The sequence below is a fragment of the Heterodontus francisci genome, chromosome 48 (genome assembly GCF_036365525.1).
Source record: "Heterodontus francisci isolate sHetFra1 chromosome 48, sHetFra1.hap1, whole genome shotgun sequence".
Classification (NCBI taxonomy): Eukaryota; Metazoa; Chordata; class Chondrichthyes; order Heterodontiformes; family Heterodontidae; genus Heterodontus; species Heterodontus francisci.
The window spans coordinates 1,265,770-1,282,266 of record NC_090418.1 but is presented as its reverse complement, the minus strand read 5'-3'; the positions used below and the strand labels follow the sequence as shown (position 1 = coordinate 1,282,266).

General features: G+C 49.4%; 1 protein-coding gene across 1 annotated transcript in view; it reads left to right on the top strand.

Moving 5' to 3' along the window:
- The first annotated feature begins 4,371 nt into the window (after positions 1 to 4,371).
- Positions 4,372 to 16,497, top strand: part of LOC137357536 (uncharacterized protein C2orf72 homolog) — a 42,539-nt gene continuing 30,413 nt past the window's right edge. The window contains exon 1 of the mRNA XM_068023932.1: positions 4,372 to 5,262. Coding sequence (XP_067880033.1) covers positions 4,452 to 5,262 — 811 coding nt within the window. The 5' untranslated portion in view covers positions 4,372 to 4,451. The remainder of the gene's footprint in view (positions 5,263 to 16,497) is intronic.

Below are 16,497 nucleotides of genomic sequence, written 5' to 3'. Positions count from 1 at the left end.
GAGAGGACCCGTACCCCAGTGAGAGTCAGTACCTTCAGGAGAGGAGGGGACTCGTACCCCAGCGAGAATCAGCACCTTCAGGAGATGAGGGGACCCGTACCCCAGTGAGAGTCAGCATCTTCAGGAGATGAGGGGACCCGTACCCAAGTGAGAGTCAGCACCTTCAGGAGAGGAGGGGACCCGTACCCCAGCGAGAGTCAGTACCTTCAGGAGAGGAGGGGACCCGTACCCCAGCGAGAGTCAGTACCTTCAGGAGAGGAGGGGACCCGTACCCCAGCGAGAGTCAGTACCTTCAGGAGAGGAGGGGACCCGTACCCCAGTGAGAGTCAGCACCTTCAGGAGAGGAGGGGACCCGTACCCCAGTGAGAGTCAGCATCTTCAGGAGAGGAGGGGACCCGTACCCCAGCGAGAATCAGCATCTTCAGGAGAGGAGGGGACCCGTACCCCAGCGAGAGTCAGTACCTTCAGGAGAGGAGGGGACCCGTACCCCAGTGAGAGTCAGTACCTTCAGGAGAGGAGGGGACCCGTACCCCAGTGAGAGTCAGCACCTTCAGGGGAGGAGGGGACCCGTACCCCAGTGAGAGTCAGCATCTTCAGGAGAGGATGGGACCCGTACCCCAGTGAGAGTCAGTACCTTCAGGAGAGGAGGGGACCCGTACCCCAGTGAGAGTCAGCACCTTCAGGAGAGGAGGGGACCCGTACCCCAGTGAGAGTCAGTACCTTCAGGAGAGGAGGGGACCCGTACCCCAGTGAGAGTCAGCATCTTCAGGAGATGAGGGGACCCGTACCCCAGTGAGAGTCAGCATCTTCAGGAGAGGAGGGGACCCGTACCCCAGTGAGAGTCAGCACCTTCAGGAGAGGAGGGGACCCGTACCCCAGCGAGAGTCAGCACCTTCAGGAGAGGAGGGGACCCGTACCCCAGTGAGAGTCAGCATCTTCAGGAGAGGAGGGGAGCTGTACCCCAATGAGAGTCAGCATCTTCAGGAGATGAGGGGACCCGTACCCAAGTGAGAGTCAGCACCTTCAGGAGAGGAGGGGAGCCGTACCCCAGTGAGAGTCAGCACCTTCAGGAGAGGAGGGGACCCGTACCCCAGTGAGAGTCAGCATCTTCAGGAGAGGAGGGGACCCGTACCCCAGTGAGAGTCAGCACCTTCAGGAGAGGAGGGGACCCGTACCCCAGTGAGACTCAGCATCTTCAGGAGAGGAGGGGACTCGTACCCCAGTGAGAATCAGCACCTTCAGGAGATGAGGGGACCCGTACCCCAGTGAGAGTCAGCATCTTCAGGAGATGAGGGGACCCGTACCCAAGTGAGAGTCAGCACCTTCAGGAGAGGAGGGGACCCCTACCCCAGCGAGAATCAGCACCTTCTGGAGAGGAGGGGACCCGTACCCCAGCGAGAGTCAGCACCTTCAGGAGAGGAGGGGACCCGTACCCCAGTGAGAGTCAGCACCTTCAGGGGAGGAGGAAACCCATACCCCAGTGAGAGTCAGCACCTTCAGGAGAGGAGGGGAACCGTACCCCAGTGAGAGTCAGCATCTTCAGGAGAGGAGGGAAGACTATTGCAAAGATGGTCTGGTGATAGGAAGAATTGGAAAAGTGAGAATTGAATAGAATGAGATGGAATGCAGTCATTCACTGAAAGAGCAGGAAGCTGTGAAGAGGACAGGGATAGAGAGAGAGGGACCCCCTCAGTGCCCAGCCTGTCCCCTCCATTGTGACTGCATTTTGTGTTATCTGAACGGAATTCAAGCTGCAGAAACAAGCAACAACAGAGTTTCAGAGAGCTGACTGGACAACTGTCCCAGATCCACGTAATCCCCAAATAACACACAGCAGAGGCTTGATTACTGTCTTATTTACTTACATTTTGCTGGTCAGGATGTTCTCATTTGGAAGAAAAACAGATTTATGTTTGTTTTTGAGGGACCCTATCTCATATTTTTAAAGGAGTTTGCTCAGCACTTCGACTTCCAGAGAACCACATTTCCCAAAGGAGAAGAAAGACTTGCATTTCTATAGAGCCTTTCGCAACCTCAGGACATCCCAAACACTTCACAGCCAATCAAGTACTTTTTGCAGTGTAGTCACTGGTGTGATGTAGGAAGCGTGGTAGCAAATCAGCGCACAGCAAGATCCCACAAATAGCACTGTGACAACGACCAGATAATCTGTTTTTAGTGATGTTGGTTCAGGGTTAAATATTGTCCCCAGGACACCAGGGAGAATGCCCCCCTGCTCCCCGGGACACAGGGGAGAACTCCCCCCTGCTCCCCGGGACACAGGGGAGAACTCCCCCCTGCCCCCCGGGACACAGGGGAGAACTCCCCCCTGCCCCCCGGGACACCGGGGAGAACTCCCCCCTGCTCCCCGGAACACCGGGGAGAACTCCCCCCTGCTCCCCGGGACACAGGGGAGAACTCCCCCCTGCTCCCCGGGACACAGGGGAGAACTCCCCCCTGCTCCCCGGGACACTGGGGAGAACTCCCCCCTAGTCCCCAGGACACAGGGGAGAACACCCCCCTACTCCCCGGGACACTGGGGAGAACTCCCCCCACTCCCCGGGACACTGGGGAGAACTCCCCCCACTCCCCGGGGCACCGGGGAGAACGCCCCCCTGCTCCCCAGGACACTGGGGAGAACTCCCCCCTACTCCCCGGGACACTGGGGAGAACTCCCCCCTGCTCCCCAGGACACTGGGGAGAACTCCCCCCTGCTCCCCAGGACACTGGGGAGAACTCCCCCCTACTCCCCGGGACACTGGGGAGAACTCCCCCCTACTCCCCGGGACACTGGGGAGAACTCCCCCCTGCTCCCCCAGGACACCGGGGAGAACTCCTCCCTGCTCCCCGGGACACCGGGGAGAACTCCCCTACCCTTCTTCCAAATAGTAGCCGTGGGATCTTTTACATCCATCTGAGAGGGTGAAAAAAAACAAGCTGGATTCCTGGTCTAGTAGGGGGAGATGAGGAAACATTTTTTTAATGCAGTGAGTTGTTGTGATCTGGAACGCGCTGCCTGAAAGGGCGGTGGAAGCAGATTCAACAGTAACTTTCAAAAGGGAATTGGATAAATACTTGAAAAGGAGAAATTTACAGGGCTGTGGGGAAAGAGCAGGGGGGAGTGGGACTGATTGGATAGCTCTTTCAAAGAACCAGCACAGGCCCAATGGGCTGAATGGCCTCTTCCTGTGCTCTATCATTCTATGATTCTAGTACCCCCTGCAGAATGTAGGTGGCAATAGGATTGGACTCAACCGTGATGCTCTCGCAGTCAAATAGCCTACCTTTTGCAGAATTGGGTTGTGCTGGCATAACTTGTGTGGCAGATCTTGGCTCTGGTTCTCTGAGCTCACTGTGGTACATAGTCAGCAGGCAAGGTACCAGAGGGCAGACAAACACTGTAGAACCATGTCCCAGTAAGAGTTACTATCCAGTTAGCAGGCCCAGGAGGAGCAGGGGAGGCTAAACTAAGGAAGAAATAGGAATAGACTGGATATTGGGCAGATCCTCTTTTCCAAGAGCAGAGAGTTTCTGGAATGTGGTACTGGCTGGTGTGCTCGGTGCTGACTCTCTGCTTTCAGGAAGGAGCTGGACTGGTTCCTGACTGGGCCAGAGATTACATCATGGAGAGGCTAGGTGGGGGAAGGCCTAGGTCCGTCAGGTCCCCTGGACTGGTTTCCATCATCTGAGGGGGTCGCAGGGAAAATTCCCAGTGAATCTTTTCCCTTATTGGTCCTGGGTTTCTCTCTGGGTTCCTTTTGCCTCTCCCAGGAGATTACAGGCCTTTGGTGGGGGGGGGGGGGGGTGGCGGGGGCGGTGTGGGGAGGGGGGAGTGGGGGGGAGGGGTGTGCAGGGTGTGGAGGGCAGGGGGGGTTAAAGGGGCAGTGTGTGGGGGCAGGGGGTTAGGGGGTGGGAGAGGATACGGAAGGGACGCTGGGATGTTGGGCCAGCGAGGGAGGAAGGGTCTGGTGTGACGCTCCAGCCATCACAAGCATTGGGTAGGATCACTGCTCACTGAAACAGCTGGTCTTCGGAAGACAGGAAAAGGAGGAGGCCATTCGGCCCCTCGAGCCTGTTCCACCATTCGATATGATCATGGCTGATGTGTCCCTCCCTGCCAACTCTGTGCGTGCGGACATATCAGAAGAAGAGGCTGCAAAAATGGAAGGGATGAGGGTCACAAACGAAGGGAAGGTCAGGATATTTGTGGGACTTGGTTCTGACATTCCCGGACATGAATTAGTCAGAGCCAGTGAATAGCATGGAGACATTAACAAGCATTGCAGATTAGAGAAAGACTGGAGCTTGTTCCTGTGAATCATTAACAGAACTCAGAGATAAGATTGACGAAAGCACAAATATCATTATGTATTAATCTCCGAACAGCGCCTATACAAAGGGCATTTGGCGAATGCCAAGCCTTGGGTCTGACAAAATAAACAAGTGAACAAATGGGACAAAAGGGGAATAAAATGGGACTGATTGAGCGACTAGCTCAGCTGTTTTCTTTTGGAAGTGTAGCTATCTCTCAGACTGACCTCCTGACAGAATACCAGCCAGTGGAGAGGAGGCCCCGTGCTCCCGGTGCACTCTGGATGTCAGAGGCTGGTTGTGTAGCCATGGAGGAGATGGCAGACCACTCCCTGGAGGACATTGCAGAGGGAGTTGAGGAGGACTTTCAGCTGTTGGTCAGGCGTCTGGGAGGGAGGGAGTCCATCCTGCTGGTGGGAGATGTCTGCACCGACAGCAAAGGCCCCGGGAGAGGCATGCTGTGCAGAGAGATGGCCCAGGAACTCTTTGCAGGATCCGAGGGGGTGCTGAGTGAACGAGCTGCCCCAGACGAGGAATCGGAGCAGGAGGACAGGTCACGGGTAGCAGCCCAGACGGACAAGCTCGGGCCTCCCAGGTGCCTAGTCAGCCGACCTGAATCGCGAGGTGTCACTGCGAGGCTGATCCTGTTTGTCTTCCGACTGGAGTGTCTGAAGAGTCGGGAGAGCAGAGTGGCAGTCAGGGAGATTCTGAAGGATGTAAGGAAGCGGTGCCAAGCGTTCAAGCCCACGGTGCTGGGGTTAATCTACTGCGAGAGTGACTGCCCCGAAATGGGTGACTGCCTCACACAGCTGTCACACTACATGACTGAGGTATTTCACATTCCAAGCGAGAGGGCCGTGACCTGTGTCAGCCCCTACGTAAAGTCCAGATCTAACTCCATTATCAACATCAAGAGGAAGATCTGTGACCTCCTGAGGTCCAGCAATACAGGTGAGGCTTGTTTCCCCCTCCGGACTGCAGAGTCTACAGCTAGCTGTCAGACTCAGGGTAATGGGTCAGCCATTTAAAACTGAAATGGGGAGAAGTGTCTTCACTCAGAGGGTGGTGAATCTTTGGAATTCTCAACCCCAGAGGGCTGTGGAAGCTCAGTCATTGAATATATTGGGAATCGAGGGAAATGGGGAACAGGTAGGAATGCGAGTTGAGGCAGAGGACCAGCCATGATCTTATTGAATGCTAGAGCAGACTTGAGTGGCTGAATGGCCTCGTCCTGTCCTATTTCTTATGTTCTTATGAAGGGGTTGGGGGGGGTTGCCTCAGCTCACTGCCAACGTCTGCTATCCATATTACGTAGCAGCACGGGAGAAGATGCAAAAACCCATTGACGGGGATGATGCCAGAACTGAGAGGCTATACCTGTCAGAAAAAGCTGAACAGGTTGGGGCCCTTTCATCCAGAATAGGGGCTCTGACAACTGGGCTGGGGGCCTTGAAACAGAGGTGGGGGTAGCAGGGAGAGGGTGAGGGAGGACCATCAGCAGAAACAGATGATGTTGCAGGTATAAAATAAACTCCCCTTTAAGATCTGATTCATCAACATCAGCACAATTCTGATATTTATCTGTGAAATACTGATTGCGATTGCTGGGCCTGTGACTGACTGTAAGGAGTTAGTAATTAACACCCAGGAGGAGACAAAAAATAAAAGCACATTCTGACAACTGTCCAATATTTCAGTGGATGGTAGAGGATCTATAATGGGTGTGACAATGATCTGACTGTCTTTCAAAGCCCTGAGAACCAAGTCACTAACAGTGACTGGATCCCTGGGATTGATTCCCACTGCTGTCTGGTCAGACCTGCTGTTCCTATTCACAACTGCCCTGCCAAAAATCACACGGCACGTATTCACACCAGTCTGGTACTGCCCTCCATCTGCGCCCGGGGCTGGGACTGTTCTCAGTGCGGCAGCAGGTAATCTCCAGACGGACTGTCCACTGGACAGGGATCAGGATTGGATGTGTACTCGTCTTTATATGTACCTACACAATGTGTCTCGAGTTCTGTTTGTATGTGTGTGTGTGCGCTTGTGGGGTTGTGTGTGTGTCGGGGTATGTGTGTATGGTTTTGTGTGTGTAACGTTCTGTGTGTGTGAGAGTGTGTTGGGTTCTGCACACATTTGTGGGGGATTCTGTGTGTGTTTAGGGGTGTGTGAGTGTAGGTTGTGTATGTAGGGGATGGGTTTGTATGTGTTTAGGGATGTGTTTGTGTGTGTGTTTAGGAGTGTGTGTATTAAGGGGAGTGTGCATTTAGGAGTGTGTGTGTTTAGGAGTGTATGTGTGTTTAGGAGTGTGTGTGTTTAGGATTGTGTGTGTGTGTTTAGGAGTGTATGTGTGTGTTCAGGAGTGTATGTGTTTAGGAGTGTGTGTGTGTGTGTGTGTGTGTGTGTGTGTTTAGGAGTGTGTGTGTTTAGGAGTGTATGTGTTTAGGAGTGTGTGTGTGTGTGTGTTTAGGAGTGTGTGTGTTTAGGAGTGTGCGTGTGTTTAGGAGTGTGTGTTTTTAGGAGTGTGTGTGTGTTTAGGAGTGTGTGTTTAGGAGTGTGTGTGTGTAGGAGTGTGTGTGTGTAGGAGTGTATGTGCGTTTAGGAGTGTGTGTGTTAAGGAGTGTGTGTGTGTTTAGGAGTGTGTGTGTGTTTAGGAGTGTGTGTGTGTTTAGGAGTGTGTGTGTTTAGGAATGTGTGTGTGTTTAGGAGTGAGTGTGTGTGTGTTTAGGAGTATATGTGTTTAGGAGTGTGTGTGTTTAGGAGTGTGTGTGTGTTTAGGAGTGTGTGTGTGTTTAGGAATGTGTGTGTGTGCGTTTAGGAGTGTGTGTGTGTGTTTAGGAGTGTGTGTGTGTTTAGGAGTGTGTGTGTGTTTAGGAGTATGTGTGTGTTTAGGAGTGTGTGTGTGTTTAGGAGTATGTGTGTGTTTAGGAGTATGTGTGTGTTTAGGAGTGTGTGTGTGTTTAGGAGTGTGTGTGTGTTTAGGAGTGTGTGTGTGTTTAGGAATGTGTGTGTGATTAGGAGTGTGTGTGCATTTAGGAGTGTGTGTGCATTTAGGAGTGTGTGTGCGTTTAGGAGAGTGTGTGCATTTAGGAGAGTGTATGCGTTTAGGAGTGTGTGTGCGTTTAGGAGTGTGTGTGCGCGTTTCGGAGTGTGTGTGTGCGTTTCGGAGTATGTGTGTGCGTTTAGGAGTGTGTGTGTTTAGGAGTGTGTGTGTGTTTAGGAGTGTGTGTGTGTGTGTTTAGGAGTGTGTGTGTCTGTTTAGGAGTGTGTGTGTGTGTGTGTGTTTAGGCGTGTGTGTGTTTAGGCGTGTGTGTGTTTAAGAGTGTGTGTGTTTAGGAGTGTGTGTGTGTTTAGGAGTGTGTGTGTGTGCATTTAGGAGTGTGTGCGTTTAGGAGTGTGTGTGTTTAGGAGTGTGTGTGTTTAGGAGCGTGTGTATGTAGGAGTGTGTGTTTAGGAGTGTGTGTGTATTTAGGAGTGTGTGTGTATTTAGGAGTGTGTGTGTTTAGGACTGTGTGTGTGTTTCGGAGTGTGTGTGTGTTTCGGAGTGTGTGTGTGTTTCGGAGTGTGTGTGTGTTTAGGAGTGTATGTGTGTTTTGGAGTGTGTGTGTGTTTAGGTGTGTGTGTGTTTAGGAGTGAGTGTGTGTTTAGGAGTGTGTGTGTGTTTAGGCGTGTGTGTGTGTTTTGGAGTGTGTGTGTGTGTTTTGGAGTGTGTGTGTGTGTTTAGGAGTGTGTGTGCGTTTAGGAGTGTGTGTGTGTTTAGGCGTGTGTGTGTTTAGGAGTGTGGGTGTGTGCGTTTAGGAGTGTGTGTATTTAGGAGTGTGTGTGTTTAGGCGTGTGTGTGTTTGGCGTGTGTGTGTGTGTTTAGGAGTGTGTGTGTGTGTTTAGGAGTGTGTGTGTGTGTTTTGGAGTGTGTGTGCGTTTCGGAGTGTGTGTGTGTTTAGGAGTGTGTGTGTGTGTGTGTTTAGGAGAGTGTGTGTTTAGGAGTGTGTGTGTGTATCGGAGTGTGTGTGTGTTTAGGAGTGTGTGTGTGTGTGTGTTTAGGAGTGTGTGTGTTTAGGCGTGTGTGTGTTTAGGAGTGTGTGTGTGTGTTTAGGAGCGTGTGTATGTAGGAGTGTGTGTGTTTAGGAGTGTGTGTGTGTTTTGGAGTGTGTGTGTGTTTAGGAGTGTGTGTGTGTGTGTGTTTAGGAGTGTGTGTGTTTAGGAGTGTGTGTGTGTATCGGAGTGTGTGTGTGTTTAGGAGTGTGTGTGTGTGTGTGTTTAGGAGTGTGTGTGTTTAGGCGTGTGTGTGTTTAGGAGTGTGTGTGTGTGTTTAGGAGTGTGTGTGTGTGTGTTTAGGAGTGTGTGTGTGTGCGTTTAGGAGTGTGTGTGTGCATTTAGGAGTGTGTGTGTGTTTAGGAGTGTGTGTGTGTATCGGAGTGTGTGTGTGTTTAGGAGTGTGTGTGTTTAGGCGTGTGTGTGTTTAGGCGTGTGTGTGTTTAGGAGTGTGTGTGTGTGTTTAGGAGTGTGTGTGTGTGTGTTTAGGAGTGTGTGTGTGTGCGTTTAGGAGTGTGTGTGTGTGCGTTTAGGAGTGTGTGTGTGCATTTAGGAGTGTGTGTGTGTTTAGGAGTGTGTGTGTGTGTGTGTTTAGGAGTGTGTGTGTGTTTAGGAGTGTGTGTGTGTGTTTAGGAGTGTGTGTGTGTGTTTAGGAGTGTGTGTGTTTAGGAGTGCGTGTGTGTTTAGGAGTGCGTGTGTGTTTAGGAGTGCGTGTGTGTTTCGGAGTGTGTGTGTTTAGGAGTGTGTGTGTTTAGGAGTGTGTGTGTTTCGGACTGTGTGTGTGTTTCGGACTGTGTGTGTGTTTCGGAGTGTGTGTGTGTTTGGGAGTGTGTGTGTGTTTAGGAGTGTGTGTGTGTTTAGGAGTGTGTGTGCTTAGTGTGTGTGTGTTTAGGAATGTGAGTGTGTTTTGGAGTGTGTGTGTGTGCGTTTAGGAGTGTGTGTGTGTGTGCGTTTAGGAGTGTGTGTGTGCGTTTAGGAGTGTGTGTGTTTAGGGGAGTGTGTGTGTTTAGGAGTGAGTGTCAGTGCTTAGGTGAGTGTGTGTGTGTGTATTTAGGAGTGTGTGTGTTTAGGAGTGTGTGTGTTTAGGAGTGTGTATGTGTTTAGGAGTGAGTGTCAGTGTTTAGGGGAGTGTGTGTGTGTGTATTTAGGAGTGTGTGTGTGTATTTAGGAGTGTGTGTGTTTAGGGGAGTGTGTGTGTTTAGGAGTGAGTGTCAGTGTTTAGGGGAGTGTGTGTGTGTGTATTTAGGAGTGTGTGTGTTTAGGGGAGTGTGTGTGTTTAGGAGTGAGTGTCAGTGTTTAGGGGAGTGTGTGTGTGTGTGTGTATTTAGGAGTGTGTGTGTTTAGGAGTGTGTGTGTGTTTTGGAGTGAGTGTCAGTGTTTAGGGGAGTGTGTGTGAGTGTATTTAGGAGTGTGTGTGTTTAGGGGAGTGTGTGTGTTTAGGAGTGAGTGTCAGTGTTTAGGGGAGTGTGTGTGTTTAGGAGTGAGTGTCAGTGTTTAGGGGAGTGTGTGTGTGTGTATTTAGGAGTGTGTGTGTTTAGGGGAGTGTGTGTGTTTAGGAGTGAGTATCAGTGTTTAGGGGAGTGTGTGTGTGTATTTAGGAGTGTGTGTGTTTAGGGGAGTGTGTGTGTGTATTTAGGAGTGTGTGTGTGTATTTAGGAGTGTGTGTGTGTTTAGAAGTGTGTGTGTGTTTAGGGGAGTGTGTGTGTTTAGGAGTGAGTGTCAGTGTTTAGGGGAGTGTGTGTGTGTATTTAAGAGTGTGTGTGTGTTTAGGGGAGTGTGTGTGTGTATTTAGGAGTGTGTGTGTGTTTAGAAGTGTGTGTGTGTTTAGGGGAGTGTGTGTGTTTAGGAGTGAGTGTCAGTGTTTAGGGGAGTGTGTGTGTGTGTATTTAGGAGTGTGTGTGTTTTTAGGGGACTGTGTGTGTTCAGGAGTCAGTGTCAGTGTTTAGGGGAGTGTGTGTGTGTATTTAGGAGTGTGTGTGTGTTTAGGGGAGTGTGTGTGTGTTTAGGAGTGAGTGTCAGTGTTTAGGGGAGTGTGTGTATTCAGGAGTGTGTGTGTGTATTTAGGAGTGTGTGTGTGTTTAGGGGAGTGTGTGTTTAGGAGTCAGTGTCAGTGTTTAGGGGAGTGTGTGTGTGTATTTAAGAGTGTGTGTGTGTTTAGGGGAGTGTGTGTGTGTATTTAGGAGTGTGTGTGTGTTTAGAAGTGTGTGTGTGTTTAGGGGAGTGTGTGTGTTTAGGAGTGAGTGTCAGTGTTTAGGGGAGTGTGTGTGTGTGTATTTAGGAGTGTGTGTGTTTTTAGGGGACTGTGTGTGTTCAGGAGTCAGTGTCAGTGTTTAGGGGAGTGTGTGTGTGTATTTAGGAGTGTGTGTGTGTTTAGGGGAGTGTGTGTGTGTTTAGGAGTGAGTGTCAGTGTTTAGGGGAGTGTGTGTATTCAGGAGTGTGTGTGTGTATTTAGGAGTGTGTGTGTGTTTAGGGGAGTGTGTGTGTTTAGGAGTCAGTGTCAGTGTTTAGGGGAGTGTGTGTGTGTATTTAGGAGTGTGTGTGTTTAGGGGAGTGTGTGTGTGTATTTAGGAGTGTGTGTGTGTTTAGGGGAGTGTGTGTGTGTATTTAGGAGTGTGTGTGTGTATTTAGGAGTGTGTGTGTGTTTAGGGGAGTGTGTGTGTTTAGGAGTCAGTGTCAGTGTTTAGGGGAGTGTGTGTGTGTATTTAGGTGTGTGTGTGTTTAGGGGAGTGTGTGTGTTTAGGAGTAAGTATCAGTGTTTAGGGGAGTGTGTGTGTGTATTTAGGAGTGTGTGTGTTTAGGGGAGTGTGTGTGTGTTTAGGGGAGTGTGTGTGTTTAGGAGTCAGTGTCAGTGTTTAGGGGAGTGTGTGTGTGTATTTACGGGTGTATGTGTTTAGGAGTGTGTGTGTGTTTAGGAGTGTGTATGTGTTTAGGGGAGTGTGTATGTGTTTAGGGGAGTGTGTGTGTTTAGGGGAGTGTGTGTGTGTTTAGGGGAGTGTGTGTGTGTTTAGGGGAGTGTGTGTATTTAGGGGTGTATGTGTTTAGGGGCGTGTGTGTGTGTTTAGGAGTGAGTGTCAGTGTTTAGGGGAGTGTGTGTATTTAGGGGTGTATGTATTTAGGGGAGTGTGTGTGTGTTTAGGAGTGAGTGTGTGTTTAGGGGAGTGTGTGTGTGTTTAGGGGAGTGTGTGTGTATTTAGGAGTGTGTGTGTGTTGAGGAGTGAGTGTGTGTTTAGGGGAGTGTGTGTATTTAGGGGAGTGTGTGTATTTAGGGGTGTATGTGTTTAGGGGAGTGTGTGTGTGTTTAGGAATGAGTGTGTGTTTAGGGGAGTGTGTGTGTTTTAGGAGTGAGTGTCAGTGTTTAGGGGAGTGTGTGTGTTTAGGAGTGAGTGTGTGTTTAGGGGAGTGTGTGTATTTAGGGGTGTATGTGTTTAGGGGAGTGTGTGTGTGTTTAGGAATGAGTGTGTGTTTAGGGGAGTGTGTGTGTGTTAGGAGTGTGTGTGTGTTTAGGGGAGTGTGCGCATTTAGGAGTGTGTGTGCATTTAGGAGTGTGTGTGCATTTAGGAGTGTGTGTGCGTTTAGGAGTGTGTGTGCGTTTAGGAGTGTGTGTGTGTTTAGGAGTGTGTGTGTGTTTAGGAGTGTGTGTGCATTTAGGAGTGTGTGTGCGTTTCAGAGTGTGTCTGTGTTTAGGAGTGTGTGTGTTAGGAGTGTGTGTGTGTTAGGAGTGTGTGTGTGTTTAGGAGTGTGTGTGTGTTTAGGAGTGTGTGTGTGTTTAGGGGAGTGTGTGCGTTTAGGGGTGTGTGTGCGTTTAGGGGTGTGTGTGCATTTAGGAGTGTGTGTGCGTTTAGGAGTGTGTGTGTGTTTAGGAGTGTGTGTGTGTTTAGGAGTGTGTGTGCATTTAGGAGTGTGTGCGTTTCGGAGTGTGTCTGTGTTTAGGAGTGTGTGTGTTAGGAGTGTGTGTGTGTTTAGGGGAGTGTGTGTGTATTTAGGAGTGTGTGTGTGTTTAGGAGTGTGTGTGTTTAGGGGAGTGTGTGTGTGTATTTAGGAGTGTGTGTGTGTTTAGGGGAGTGTGTGTGTGTATTTAGGAGTGTGTGTGTGTTTAGGGGAGTGTGTGTGTTTAGGAGTCAGTGTCAGTGTTTAGGGGAGTGTGTGTGTGTATTTAGGTGTGTGTGTGTTTAGGGGAGTGTGTGTGTTTAGGAGTAAGTATCAGTGTTTAGGGGAGTGTGTGTGTGTATTTAGGAGTGTGTGTGTTTAGGGGAGTGTGTGTGTGTTTAGGGGAGTGTGTGTGTTTAGGAGTCAGTGTCAGTGTTTAGGGGAGTGTGTGTGTGTATTTACGGGTGTATGTGTTTAGGAGTGTGTGTGTGTTTAGGAGAGTGTGTATGTGTTTAGGGGAGTGTGTATGTGTTTAGGGGAGTGTGTGTGTTTAGGGGAGTGTGTGTGTGTTTAGGGGAGTGTGTGTATTTAGGGGTGTATGTGTTTAGGGGAGTGTGTGTGTGTTTAGGAGTGAGTGTCAGTGTTTAGGGGAGTGTGTGTATTTAGGGGTGTATGTATTTAGGGGAGTGTGTGTGTGTTTAGGAGTGAGTGTGTGTTTAGGGGAGTGTGTGTGTGTTTAGGGGAGTGTGTGTGTATTTAGGAGTGTGTGTGTTTAGGAGTGAGTGTGTGTTTAGGGGAGTGTGTGTATTTAGGGGTGTATGTGTTTAGGGGAGTGTGTGTGTGTTTAGGAATGAGTGTGTGTTTAGGGGAGTGTGTGTGTTTAGGGGAGTGTGTGTGTGTTTAGGAGTGAGTGTCAGTGTTTAGGGGAGTGTGTGTGTTCAGGAGTGAGTGTGTGTTTAGGGGAGTGTGTGTATTTAGGGGTGTATGTGTTTAGGGGAGTGTGTGTGTGTTTAGGAATGAGTGTGTGTTTAGGGGAGTGTGTGTGTTTAGGGGAGTGTGTGTGTTTAGGAGTGTGTGTGTGTTTAGGGGAGTGTGTGCGTTTAGGAGTGTGTGTGCATTTAGGAGTGTGTGTGCGTTTAGGAGTGTGTGTGCGTTTAGGAGTGTGTGTGTGTTTAGGAGTGTGTGTGCATTTAGGAGTGTGTGTGCGTTTCAGAGTGTGTCTGTGTTTAGGAGTGTGTGTGTTAGGAGTGTGTGTGTTAGGAGTGTGTGTGTGTTAGGAGTATGTGTGTGTTTAGGGGAGTGTGTGTGTTTAGGAGTGTGTGTGTGTTTAGGAGTGTGTGTGTGTTTAGGGGAGTGTGTGCGTTTAGGAGTGTGTGTGCATTTAGGAGTGTGTGTGCATTTAGGAGTGTGTGTGTGTTTAGGAGTGTGTGTGTGTTTAGGAGTGTGTGTGCATTTAGGAGTGTGTGCGTTTCGGAGTGTGTCTGTGTTTAGGAGTGTGTGTGTTTAGGAGTGTGTGTGTGTTTAGGAGTGTGTGTGCTTAGTGTGTGTGTGTTTAGGAATGTGAGTGTGTTTTGGAGTGTGTGTGTGTGCGTTTAGGAGTGTGTGTGTGTGTGCGTTTAGGAGTGTGTGTGTGCGTTTAGGAGTGTGTGTGTTTAGGGGAGTGTGTGTGTTTAGGAGTGAGTGTCAGTGCTTAGGTGAGTGTGTGTGTGTGTATTTAGGAGTGTGTGTGTTTAGGAGTGTGTGTGTTTAGGAGTGTGTATGTGTTTAGGAGTGAGTGTCAGTGTTTAGGGGAGTGTGTGTGTGTGTATTTAGGAGTGTGTGTGTGTATTTAGGAGTGTGTGTGTTTAGGGGAGTGTGTGTGTTTAGGAGTGAGTGTCAGTGTTTAGGGGAGTGTGTGTGTGTGTATTGGGGAGTGTGTGTGTTTAGGAGTGAGTGTCAGTGTTTAGGGGAGTGTGTGTGTGTGTGTGTATTTAGGAGTGTGTGTGTTTAGGAGTGTGTGTGTGTTTTGGAGTGAGTGTCAGTGTTTAGGGGAGTGTGTGTGAGTGTATTTAGGAGTGTGTGTGTTTAGGGGAGTGTGTGTGTTTAGGAGTGAGTGTCAGTGTTTAGGGGAGTGTGTGTGTTTAGGAGTGAGTGTCAGTGTTTAGGGGAGTGTGTGTGTGTGTATTTAGGAGTGTGTGTGTTTAGGGGAGTGTGTGTGTTTAGGAGTGAGTATCAGTGTTTAGGGGAGTGTGTGTGTGTATTTAGGAGTGTGTGTGTTTAGGGGAGTGTGTGTGTGTATTTAGGAGTGTGTGTGTTTAGGAGTGTGTGTGTGTTTTGGAGTGAGTGTCAGTGTTTAGGGGAGTGTGTGTGAGTGTATTTAGGAGTGTGTGTGTTTAGGGGAGTGTGTGTGTTTAGGAGTGAGTGTCAGTGTTTAGGAGTGTGTGTGTGTTTAGGAGTGTGTGTGTGTTTAGGGGAGTGTGTGCGTTTAGGGGTGTGTGTGCGTTTAGGGGTGTGTGTGCATTTAGGAGTGTGTGTGCGTTTAGGAGTGTGTGTGTGTTTAGGAGTGTGTGTGTGTTTAGGAGTGTGTGTGCATTTAGGAGTGTGTGCGTTTCGGAGTGTGTCTGTGTTTAGGAGTGTGTGTGTTAGGAGTGTGTGTGTGTTTAGGGGAGTGTGTGTGTATTTAGGAGTGTGTGTGTGTTTAGGAGTGTGTGTGTTTAGGGGAGTGTGTGTGTGTATTTAGGAGTGTGTGTGTGTTTAGGGGAGTGTGTGTGTGTATTTAGGAGTGTGTGTGTGTTTAGGGGAGTGTGTGTGTTTAGGAGTCAGTGTCAGTGTTTAGGGGAGTGTGTGTGTGTATTTAGGTGTGTGTGTGTTTAGGGGAGTGTGTGTGTTTAGGAGTAAGTATCAGTGTTTAGGGGAGTGTGTGTGTGTATTTAGGAGTGTGTGTGTTTAGGGGAGTGTGTGTGTGTTTAGGGGAGTGTGTGTGTTTAGGAGTCAGTGTCAGTGTTTAGGGGAGTGTGTGTGTGTATTTACGGGTGTATGTGTTTAGGAGTGTGTGTGTGTTTAGGAGAGTGTGTATGTGTTTAGGGGAGTGTGTATGTGTTTAGGGGAGTGTGTGTGTTTAGGGGAGTGTGTGTGTGTTTAGGGGAGTGTGTGTATTTAGGGGTGTATGTGTTTAGGGGAGTGTGTGTGTGTTTAGGAGTGAGTGTCAGTGTTTAGGGGAGTGTGTGTATTTAGGGGTGTATGTATTTAGGGGAGTGTGTGTGTGTTTAGGAGTGAGTGTGTGTTTAGGGGAGTGTGTGTGTGTTTAGGGGAGTGTGTGTGTATTTAGGAGTGTGTGTGTTTAGGAGTGAGTGTGTGTTTAGGGGAGTGTGTGTATTTAGGGGTGTATGTGTTTAGGGGAGTGTGTGTGTGTTTAGGAATGAGTGTGTGTTTAGGGGAGTGTGTGTGTTTAGGGGAGTGTGTGTGTGTTTAGGAGTGAGTGTCAGTGTTTAGGGGAGTGTGTGTGTTCAGGAGTGAGTGTGTGTTTAGGGGAGTGTGTGTATTTAGGGGTGTATGTGTTTAGGGGAGTGTGTGTGTGTTTAGGAATGAGTGTGTGTTTAGGGGAGTGTGTGTGTTTAGGGGAGTGTGTGTGTTTAGGAGTGTGTGTGTGTTTAGGGGAGTGTGTGCGTTTAGGAGTGTGTGTGCATTTAGGAGTGTGTGTGCGTTTAGGAGTGTGTGTGCGTTTAGGAGTGTGTGTGTGTTTAGGAGTGTGTGTGCATTTAGGAGTGTGTGTGCGTTTCAGAGTGTGTCTGTGTTTAGGAGTGTGTGTGTTAGGAGTGTGTGTGTTAGGAGTGTGTGTGTGTTAGGAGTATGTGTGTGTTTAGGGGAGTGTGTGTGTTTAGGAGTGTGTGTGTGTTTAGGAGTGTGTGTGTGTTTAGGGGAGTGTGTGCGTTTAGGAGTGTGTGTGCATTTAGGAGTGTGTGTGCATTTAGGAGTGTGTGTGTGTTTAGGAGTGTGTGTGTGTTTAGGAGTGTGTGTGCATTTAGGAGTGTGTGCGTTTCGGAGTGTGTCTGTGTTTAGGAGTGTGTGTGTTTAGGAGTGTGTGTGTGTTTAGGAGTGTGTGTGCTTAGTGTGTGTGTGTTTAGGAATGTGAGTGTGTTTTGGAGTGTGTGTGTGTGCGTTTAGGAGTGTGTGTGTGTGTGCGTTTAGGAGTGTGTGTGTGCGTTTAGGAGTGTGTGTGTTTAGGGGAGTGTGTGTGTTTAGGAGTGAGTGTCAGTGCTTAGGTGAGTGTGTGTGTGTGTATTTAGGAGTGTGTGTGTTTAGGAG